Source organism: Balearica regulorum, chromosome 18 (assembly GCF_011004875.1).
Source record: "Balearica regulorum gibbericeps isolate bBalReg1 chromosome 18, bBalReg1.pri, whole genome shotgun sequence".
NCBI lineage: Eukaryota > Metazoa > Chordata > Aves > Gruiformes > Gruidae > Balearica > Balearica regulorum.
In genome coordinates, this window is record NC_046201.1 from 12266203 (window position 1) to 12277507 (window position 11305).

The window sequence follows — 11305 nt, forward strand, 5'->3', positions numbered from 1 at the left end:
CCAGCTCATATCCAGACACAGACGTGAATCTGAAACTCGGGATATCAGCCCCCACAGCCCCCTGAGCCCTCAGCCGTGTTTCCAGAAAGGAGTGGTGGAAGTGCTCAGAGGAATATATATGTGTGCTTACAGACACCAGTGGTCACCTGCTTCCTTCCACAGTTAAATCATTTATACCCCAGAGGAGAGGGGTTCCTGTTAGTGCAATTCCCAGAAGCAGCTGCAGAAATCTGCAGATTACACCAAGGATGAATCCAGTTAATGTGAAGTGAGATAAACCACAATTTAACATCCTCAGAGGGAGGTATGCAACACGGGTGTGCAGTATCTTTGGGCAGGTTTAACTTTTGTTGAAGCCCAGGAATGAAGAAGCTGTTGTAGATGCCCTGTAGCAGGGCGTCATCCGGCAGCGGAGCCTGCTCGGCGCGTTTGCTGGGGTCTGACCTTTGAGATGCAGGAGATATATTTCCTCTTCGAACTGCTCTGCAGAGATAATGAATTTTGTAATGGATTTCCTGTTCTTTTTATAGAACAGGGGAAGCTAGCAGATCCCATCTAAGCTTGCTTTAGTGAGAGCTGAGTGTAATTATGTTTGCTGGATAACATGTTTTTTTCTTAAAATACAGTTTTCTTTCATCTTCTCCAAAGCATCACACCGGGATTCAAACAGGCTTCAGTGGGAGCAGAGAGGAATATTGGGGAGCAGTCAAACAGTGCATTGTGGGTGCATGGGAATCACCCAAAGACATGAACTGCCCTGTGGTCAGACCAAAGGTCCCTCTAGACCGGTGCTGACTCCCGCAATGGCAGGAGGAGACAGCACGTAAGCCCAGCCCTTTCTGCCATCTGCTCCCCATGGACCCATTCTGAATCCACGGATACTCTCTGCCTCTGCAGCCTCCCACCTCAGTGGGATGTGGAAGTTCACTGGTCCCACAGCACAGAGACAGGATGTCACTTTTTGGCAGCCCTGTAGGGTTTTTCTGGGCCACAGTAGGGCATGCATTTTATATCAGCTCCTAATGAAACCCTCCAGGTTTCAGGAACAGCCTCCAGCATACCCTGCATCTCTGTTTCCCTAAGTTGCTCCAGCTCAGCCTCTCTCACTACAAGAGAATGATGCATTTTCCAGTGCTGGGAGCTCTTCGCATTGCACGCACAAATGCAAAGTCCACCCAACTTCCCAGCAGTAATCAGTCATTTATGACCTGTGCAACAAAGTGCAGAGTTCCCATTTGTTGCCAGACTTCCATCTGCATGTTGATCTTCAAGCTGTTAATCTAGCTTTCCCTCAGTTAACATTTCTCTCCCTTTACCTTACTGTCCCCGTACAGATCTGGGCAGCAAATGGTAAGATCTACCTGATAAATGGCCTCTCCTCTTCTCAATAAGCTTTGCTGATCCCTGGGCTATTGCCTTTACCCTCACCTGGGCAGGCTCCATCCTTTTGCCAGGCACTTTCTTGTGCCACCCACGTGTTCCTCACACCCCAACAGAAGTGTCCACTGAGCACATCCGCAGACCTGAGACCCTTGCCCAGGGCACATGGCCAGCACCCAAACCAATCTGCAGCACCAGCCCCGCTCTTCCTCCTCCCGATGTCCTGAGTGATCCCCCTGCACAGTGGCCCTGGGATGCCACACCATCCTCTGCCCCAAACACCTTATAATGCAGCCTCCCCTCTCTACCAGCAGGCACAAAACCACAGACGTGAGACCAGAGCAGCAACATGAAAGTCCCTTGGGAAATTTTTGCTTTAATTAAACCTAATATTCTTGTTATAAATGACCAGTCTGGAATCCCATTAGAATCTTGGTCTCAATGACTTCTCATCCTATTAATATTTCACTGACTGTCTCCTTATCCTTGGTCGTGAGACATGGAGAGCAGGAGCCCTACTCCCTCTCCCCAGGAGTTCGGTACTTCTAGTCCTCCCGTCGCATCCCTTTGGACAGCTAGCCCAAGCTGAGCAGTTTCTTGCCACAGCAGAGCTGTTTGCAGCAGGGTCCATTTCCAGGTGCCTTCTCCAGACCGTGCAGCTTTAGGATGCCCATCTGTGACCAGATCTGCAGGCTGCAGCCAACCGGGACCTGGTGATGCTCTTCACATTGCTCTGTGATTTCCCCCTCATGACTCCTGATGTTTGTCTGCTCTTCTGACTGCAGCTGCCCCCCAAGTAGGAGTTTTGAGAGCGTCCTCTGCCCGTTGCAGCTAAATCAATAGAGACTGCTGCCTAGTGCCAAGGCAAGATTGCAAAAACAAGCAAAGCATTGCACGGCATGATGAATGGCTGAAGAACAAACGGAGGTTTACTGGGTCCAGTGCCAGATCATACACCTTGTTCACCTCATTCATAAACCTGGCACCGGCTGGCCAGGGACACACATGTCTGCACCACCCAGGAAACAAAACTCAGGGTCAGGTTGAGCCTGGGGCAAAGGGATGTGCGTTGCTCGAATACTTGTAATCCAGCTGTGTCAGCTGCCAGTCTGGGAGCTGCCTCCTCAAGCTCTCCAATACTGGTGGAGGGTATCCCCAGGCACATGGCACTGGCCAGCCTTGGTCACGTACTGGTGGGAGCCTGGCAGCAGTGTCAAGGTGAGCCAAAGCACCCTGGTTAATCATGTTAGCCAGGTTGTGGTAGCACAGATGCATCTACTTGAAGGCTTTGGGCCATGGGCACCTTGGACCATATTCGCAGGCAGAAATGTTGATGTGGCACCAGTTTCAGAAATAAGGGGGTTCATCCAGCGATGGCTAGGAGGAGGTTAAATATTTCCCCACATGGAATCAACTCTTGGCCCTGAGCACAGTTCCCACAGCTACAGCTTCAAGATCCTTGACTACAGCAAACACATCTCGCCTTTTACTGACCTGCTGGGTGCCTGCTGGCCTGGAGCAGCAGGATCTGTTACCCTCTGCTTTTGCTGTGTCTCCTGACGCTATGCAGAGCTTCCAGCCTGTCTGGCAAATTAGACAGCTTGAAGGAATTGTGGCTCCAGGATGTTGCAGAGACTGAAAGTACAAACTGATTTGAAAAGCGGTCTGGAGCAACCTCTGCCGTGGTCTGTGCTGCTGTTAGCTGGGAGGTGGACATTAGCCAGGAGAAGGGCTATTGTCTGCATGCCCCATTTCTTGTGCTTCTCTCCAGGGTTCCTTGGGAGCTGTTGGTAGATGTGGGATACTGGGTTAGAGGAAGCTGAGGGCTTACATCGGCTTCCTTTCATCAGCAGTTGATGGAGGATATCATACCCTGTCCATCTGAAACCAAAGAGCCAACACATTGCAAATTCTCTCAGTGCACCCCCTGCCAGCATCTCTGCCTCCCGCGGCATTTGGAAGAGCAATGGGGCTGCCTCAGCTTCCCTGCAGAGGTGCAGACTACAAAGAAGACATTGGTGGGGTCTCCTCTTCTGTGTTCCTCTTCTGCTTCTGATCAGCACCGACCACATCCTCACCCTGCAGCGGGTGACAGGGCCTTTGAGCCAGTGCTTGCTGTGCTGGGGAGTCTCACCAGACTGGCAAAGGGCTGCTGTGGCATCCAGACTGGATCGGCACGTCTGAAAAAATCAGCACCTGAACCCAGAATTGGGAGCTGGACATTACAGGTCTATCTATATCAACCCAGATTTTGCTGTCCAGACTGAGACCAGTTCTTCAGACTGAGAATTTGCTCTTCAAATTTATCTTTTAAAGTAAATCAGGCCTGCTGAAAATATAAAATTAAAGCAAAAACCATGCAGAAAGGATCTGTGCTTTCCTTGGTGAATTGCCTCAGGGCACACATTTATTAAAGGCAGAAATAGAGTGGTGGAGATAATGAACCTGTCTCTTTTGCCTGTGGTCCAATTCTGGTTGCATGACTAGGCTGATGGTTAGTGTTTGTGGGCGGCTCTGGCAGACAACATCACTGCAAATGGACAGATGCTGCAAAACAACTTTGGCCCTGCAGGTCTGGAGGAACAGCCCTTCTTAAATACCCTCTGCCAGAGGGAGCAAAAAAATGCTGCTTGTGATCTTGCTCCTTGCCTTGACCTGTAAATAAAGCTTGTGAATGGTCCATGCTGAGCAAGGAGTGAGCTCCAGCTTGTATCCATGTCTCAGCCAACCACTGTAACACATTAATGACACAAAGTCCTGGCCATGGGTATCACTGGTCCTCCTAAGCTTTGGTGATGTGTGTTGCTTATTCTGGTGGCCTCCTCTGATACAAAGTGGTCTGGAACTACATTGTCTGGCTTCTCCTCTCTGCTAACTCTGGATGAACCATTTCTGGCGTCCCAGTTTCTACTCCTGAACTGCAGTGTGCAGCCAGCAGTATTCACATCGGGCTTTGCTCCCACTCTGTAGTTGGTTGGCTCCTCTCTGCTGATGTATCTTGCAGAAGCTACTGGGTGGATCCAGGTTACTTAGGAGCTTTCCTTTCCTTTTCCCGATACGTGATGTTGGGTTGCTTATTGGAGAGGAGGGCGATGCAGAGAGCTCGGACCTGCCTTGCTGGACTCAGCTGCAAAATCCTACTCTCTTTCTTTCTGGGATTGCTTGGATGAAATACAAAGTTCATTTTCACACTGAAGACTGGTACAGTGCATTTCACGTGTAGGAAAGAGACTTACTGGGATGAAATCCTCTAGGAGAGTACAAGAACATGTTTCTTTCTATGACTAACCAACACAGGTAGGTAGATGGGAGGGGACCCTTCCCAGGAAGGTCCTGGGCTGCCTTCAGCGGTTAAAGAAGAAGGACTTGAGGCTCTGCAGGAACTGTGACTTCTGCCTCTGCTTCTGCTTCTTCCGGATGATGGGGATCCAGACAAGGCCACAAACGAGGAGCATCAGTCCCAAGGACAGGAATGCCGGGCCACACATTTTGTAAACGTTTTTGTTCTTGATTTGGATGCAAGACAGGCTGGTGATGACCATCCCAAAGAGAAAGATGGCTGCTCCCACAGACACGACAATGACGGGCTTGTGGTATATGTCCCACTTGCTTCTGGATGCACTGGTCCAGACGGACTCGCTCCGGGAGCTGATGCAGAGGGTGCTGGCCGTGTTACTGGTCATCAGCTCCTTGGACTGAGGAGATTTCTCACTCCCATCAGGGCTCTTGGGGGGAATTTCCATGGTGACGGGATCTGAGGAGGAGACCTGAGGTGGACAAAAGAGAAAGAGCAAAGCAGGGCTAGTGATGGAGGATGGATTGGGTACTTTCCATTTGGTCATTAACCAGTGCCAAGTCAAATGAAGGTGGAGAAGGCTTTGCGAGTCACTGCAGAGAAAAAGAGCATCACACCTATGAGAACAATGAAATGTAGGCAACGGGCTCCTGCAGGTAGGTGGACTGAGGATGCCTACGGAGTCCCACTGCCCATCCATGGACACGGGACTCCCACAGTTCCTGTCCCTGTCCTTAGACCTTCCAGCTCCCACAGGGAGTCAGTGGTGGGATGACTAGATGTCCATTGGAACCCGCTACCCTGAGCCTCCCAGGGCTCTTGGCTGCTTTCAGGAGAGTGTTAGGGTGCTGCGAGCAGGGCTGGTGATGTTGGCTGTGGGGAAGAACTCTGTATCCCCAGGCCTACTTTCCCTCCCAGATCCCAAATTACACGTCAGCACCTTGTGGCATGGTCATGTGTCCCTCTTGCGGGTGAGGAAACTGAGGCACAAGTGTGCCATGTCAGGACCGCTCAGTGGGAGAGCAGAAATCACCCACCCACGGGCTGAACAATTCTTTCGAGTCCCCGTGGCTGGATGTTCCTCACTGCCACATCCAGCCTAGACGTGTCCGCCTTGTAGTAGTCACAGCACAGGAGCTTCTCATTTCCTATCGAAATGCACAGATGGGAGATGGGGAAATGCTTGTCACACAGGAAATATTTCTCCAGCTGTAAGCTGGGGCAGGCTGCTGCAGGAGGGCTCTTGGGCTCAGTGGCAGGAGCACACTGACATACTCTGCCTTGCGATGGCTGGGTCAGCAGTGTGGCTTTTGGGGGCATTATTTTTTCACCAACTCAAGGAGGAAATGCATTTTCCCAGAAACAAAGTGCCTTTAGCACGGAGAAACCATTATGGTAAATGGGAAGGGCTGAGCATTATGTTAACCACTATTTCCTCAGGGCTCTGCCGAGGAGACAAGGGCAGGAGGCTGGATTGGGGAGTGCTCCTGGTGCACCGCCTGCCCTGCTGCTGGGAAGCTCAGCAGAGATGAACACATGCAGGTACCAGGGTTGAGGAGGGTGGGAGAGGCCGGGGCCGTGAGTTCTTCACACCCAGGAATCAGATGTGTTTTGCAAAGAGAACTCCTGCCTAAGCCACCACTCTTCCTAAGCACCATGCATGCTTTGATCCAGAGCAGTTTATTTAAAACCCTTCTTCGGCCCTCCCTTGGCACACACAGCATCGCAGGCTGCGTGTTTGCTCAGTTCATCCCTGGCTGCATCCAGACCCACTGCTGGCTTGTGGGATGGCTCACCAGGACGTGCACATCATGGGTGATACCGGGATGGATTTGCATCCTGCCTATGCCACTGGAAGATCTGTGGCTGCAGTGGGCAGCAACGAGGTGCAGATGAGATGAGATGAGATGACCATGAAACCCGGTGGCCCCAGCTCGTTTCCCGTTGCTGCTGATCAATGTAAGTGCATGAACCACATCAGTGTAGCCGCACAGAGGCTGCAAAGCTGGCACAGCTCCAGAGGCACTGTCTTAAGGAAACCTGCCTGTGTTTGGGCCATACTGGGCCCAGTGCCCATCTAGGGATGCGGATGGCTGAGGGCCAGCCAGTACCTCCCTTATCCTTTCACCTGTGTACCCTGCCGAGGTTTGTGGTTTATTCTGAAAAGAGACAGATGTAATTTTTCAATTTAGTCCCCCCCACAACAGATGCTGTTGCAGAAATGCAGAGCTGGTGTAATCAATGTATTTTGTGATGTTTCAGGTTCGCCAAACTTGGACCAACAAGCAAAAAACAAAAGCCAAGAGCAATGGACACATCCCATTCACAGCTCTCACCCCTCTCTGGAGAGATGGGGGCAGAGGAGGGGACACATTTCTGCCATCCTGATACATATCCTACAGCACTTTATCAGGCGTGATCAAGCACTTGACAAGGCAGGTAAATTTGATCAGAGTAGCAAGCTCTGGTTTTTGTTTCTCTTCCTTTCGAGCTGGTAATCCTATCTCTGCTGGAGTGATTGCAGTAGAGCATGCTGACCCCTTGGCTTTGGAGAAGCACGAGCTGCCACGAGAGTTTATTTTGATGGCTACAGCCATGATAGACATGTAGGTGATTGGGTACAACTTCCTCTGCTGTCAGCTTCTGTGATGCAGTGCAACTCATCGCTTCCTTCTGTAAATTGGAGCTCCAGGCAGCCACAGGCTCCTGAGGCAAAACACAAATGCTGACAGCAATGATGTCCACTGTTCTGAGAAGACAGTGAGCTCTGCATGGGCCAACACATTTGCTCTGCTTCCACCTGTACAACCTGCCTAGGAGTCAGCCCAGCCATCCAAAAAAACCCACCAGCTGCAGTTTTGCAGAGATGAGCCCAGATCCCTGGCTAATTCCTTGCTTGGCTGTGGTGTGCAACCTGTCCACCAGCTGCCTTGCTTGTAGCATTGCTGCATTGTGATTCCCCTCTTCTAGCTCAAATCTTTTGCAAGGTTCTTCCTGAAATTTCATCCTAGGTAGTCATGGCATTTCTTGGCCTTCTCCTTGTAACAGTCATTGTGGAGAGGTCTTACGATCAAGCCACTGTATAATTTTAATTTGGCTTTGTGGTTGGAAATTTGCTTTCTTCTCTGGAATAATGCCCAGATCTCATATCTCAGCAGTCTAATGCAATCTGTCCTGCCCCATCTTTCAGGTACCCCACTCCCTGCTTGCCCATGTGCTGCCTCCCTGCCTCCACATCCAGTGGTACTCTGAGCTCTGCAAAGCACCTTCCTCTTCATTTTGCAGAGCATTAATGCCAGGCTCCTGCAGAAACCATCATCTTCCTCTCAGGTTTGCATTTACACTAGAGTGGATATTTTTCCCCCCTTTTATTTCCTGGCAAAACCACCCCTCTCACCACAATTCCCAGATATTGATCATTTTTCTGGCACTTCCTGGCAAAGCATGCTTTTTTGGTCACATTTTTCCCCACTGTCAGCTAGTGAAGGATTTCACTCACTGCAAGTGGCTGGGAATGTGTTTGTGAGCATTGCGTGTATCTGCAGCTCTTGGGAGAGCTAATGCAATTTCAGTTCTTGCTCTGCCCATGCTCCATCCCTAATTCATCACAGATGTGCTCATATTTGAAGATGCAATGGTTGTACTGAGCAGCCTGGTAGGATAATGCTATCAGATTTCTCCCAATTTTTTTAATCATTATTGTTGTAAGGAGAACGTCAGCAGATGACTGTTAGCTGGCTTGAAAATGCCTCCAGAGCACATCTCGTATTTCACGTCTGGTGGTGTGCTGCTGCTGCTGCCTCTGAAATCTTGGGCAGCTGTTGGCAGTGGAGCTAACACTGGGGTCTTTCTTTCCTCCCTCCATATGTAAGAGCCTTATGTGATTCTATTTCTCCTCTCTTTGCTCTTCTGATGCTTTGTGTGGTGATGTTTGGTTTCTGAGCTGGGACATCCACTGGGGCCCGTTTGCTGGCGTTTCTGGGGACCCCAGTGCCAAAGCAGCACAGCACACACTTGGGTACCTCCTAGACCTTGGTGGTGCTGAGGAGAGAGCTTGGGGCTGAGCAGAGCAGAGGGGCTCTGCCCCAGGTCCCTCAGCCCATCCCAACCATGGATGGCATTCCTCACTTGCCAGCCCCCAGCAGCAGCAGCTCTCAGGACTGGCATCCCAGTCCAGGACACGGGATGGTGCAAACAACCTGCAGATGTGGCCAGAGCTGGGCTAAAAGTGGGGCGACAGCCTGATCTGAAGACTCTGCTCCTATGACAGGCCTGTGTCCTTCTGGCCATGCAGGAGCTAGATTTACTCTCCCAATCCAGTCCTCAGCCTGGCCATCTGCCTCTTATTTGGGGAGGCAGCCCTGATTCTTCAGGAACTTCTTACATGCTCTGCTTAAGTCCTCACTGCAAGTGGTTTCTGCCACTTCTGCCTCCCACGTTGCACAGTCAGGGGCACTGGGGCTTCCCCAGCTCAGACAGTCTCGCCCCAGGGTTTGGTGTCCGTCTCCATCTGGCTCTATCTCATGAAGACCCCTCTCAGTATCCCAAAGTGGAGCTGGACTTTGCCCTAGGACTAAACGGGTGCCATCCCATGGGAGCACCGGTGGTGTGGGTGAGCATGGACCTGCAGAACCGTGGGTGTTGGTGGTGGTGCTGCTGTGTGCGGAGGGGCTGCAGCATTTGGGGTCTCTGCCCTGTGTTTTACCACACAAATCACTGGAGGAAAAGGTAAGTATTTTGCAAACCAACTGCCAAATGTTGCTGGAAATCTAGGCCAAATTTATGGATATATTTTGCCATCTTCTCTGCTGTCAAGCCTCTTCCCTGGAGAAAGTTCCCCACTCCACCAGGTGTGGAACAGACAGCAGAAGCAGCTCCTGCTCTCCTAAGGCAGGTTCACCTCCAGACCCACATCCCTCTGGCAATCAACCATCATGGAAAAGAAAGTTTTGAGGAAAAAACAAAGTGAGCTCTGCACTCCATGGATGCGGCTTGCCCTGATTTATGCTGGGGAGAAACAAAGAGACCAGCCTGGATGGAGGGCCAGGCCTGTCCAGGCTTTTCCTGAGGGCTCAGACCCTGCCAGCCACCCCCAAGCAGACAAAGTGAGTGATCTCTGGTCTGCCTGGCACCAGTACCACCACTGCTATAGGACAGTTGGGTGGAAGTCACCTGAACGCAGATGCGCATGCATTTCCCCAACCTGGCCATCTAAGATCTAGATACTGCCCCACCAAATCCACAAGCTGTTCCACAGAGAGGGAACCCCACACCCTCCCCGCTTCCCCATGGCTCTCTGGGGTTTCCAGTGGCCTCCAGATGACTTAGGATGGTCCCTTGGCAAACAGCAACATCAGGTGCTCTGCAGAGTCTTGGAGTAAGACCCAAAGAGTTCATTTGTCCTTCAGCCAGAAGATGTGTCCTGCCTGCAATCCCAATGGGGGGGGCAGCAAAGTCCTCACCAGTGGGTCCCAGCTGGGAGGAAACCGTAGTGTTGAGGAATAGAGGAAAACCGAGAAGGGCTTTTTGGGGCACGGCTTTTCCTGCTGCTCTGGGGTGTCTCGGTCTGACTCTGTAATCAGTCCTTCTGTTTAACAGGACTGTATCAGAACCCCCGCAGATAACAGTGGTGGGTCCATGTTTGCCAGGAGAAGAGGTTAGCTGCTCTAGAGCACTTGCGTGGCCATGATGGGGGTGGGAAAGGAGGCTGCCGTGCTGACGGACGCGTGCATGCACGCACTTTGCAGAAACTTGTTGTTAGACACTTAGCACTGGCCAAATTGAATTGAGATGGGCTACCAACCCGCTACAAAGTGAACAGGAATGAGACGTGTATTCAGCGACGCAGCATGCCTGAGGTCCCCAAGACACTAAGCTGGGCACTGGGGGCTGCTTCCCAGTGGAGGTGGGGGAGGTGGGGGGACCTGCCCTGCCCTGCCTGCAGCCCTCCCACAAAGAGCGCAAGCCCCGCAGCCGGACGCCTGCCTCGGGGACCTGCACCTGGGGGGTGCTGATGGGGGGGCAGCACCCCGCTCCTTGTGCGGGTGTCGGGACAGGGAATCCCCCGGGAAGGGACCGAGCGCGGAGAGCCCACTCACCATGCTGTGCCTCTGTCCTCCCAGCTGTCACCGGCGGGTAGCGGCTCGCTGCGGGAGCTGAGGCAGCCGCTTGCACTAAACATCCCCTGAGCACGCCGCAGAGGAACCCAGCCGCCGGTTCCTGTGGGCACAGGAGGAGCAGCTCGGAGTATCCAGCTTTCTGTCGCTGTGTGTGAGCCCAAAGAGGGCCCGATCCTGCTGGGCTGAGCGGGCTCTGCTCTGGGAGAAGACAGGGAGAGTTGTGCTGGTGCCAGGCAGGAGTACTAACGCCCCATCCTTTCTGCTCCCATCCCCACGCCCCTGCTCGCCCCAGAGCGAGGAGGGGGCTGGCAGTGGTTATGTGGGCAGCCGTTGGAGAAATAAGGCAACATGTCAGGGGATTTCACATCACCTACAAGCTCTGCCAGATCTTGGATGTTAATTGAGATGGAGCCAGTGTCCATTTGCTGGTGTAGTGGAGCTGGGTTGGGCCAAGCCGCCTGCATCCCCTGGGAGCAGCTTTCCAGCATCACCCACAGTTTAGATGGTCCCA

At 52.1% G+C, this 11305-nt stretch overlaps 1 protein-coding gene across 1 annotated transcript; it reads right to left on the reverse strand.

Annotated features, from left to right (window-relative positions):
* Nucleotides 1-4680: 4680 nt before the first annotated feature.
* On the reverse strand, nucleotides 4681-5141 carry PIRT (phosphoinositide interacting regulator of transient receptor potential channels). The gene has a single exon (XM_010312866.2). It carries the CDS (start codon nucleotides 5121-5123, stop codon nucleotides 4725-4727), a length of 399 nt encoding a protein of 132 aa, XP_010311168.2. The 5' UTR covers nucleotides 5124-5141; the 3' UTR covers nucleotides 4681-4724.
* Between the last annotated feature and the right edge of the window lie 6164 nt (nucleotides 5142-11305).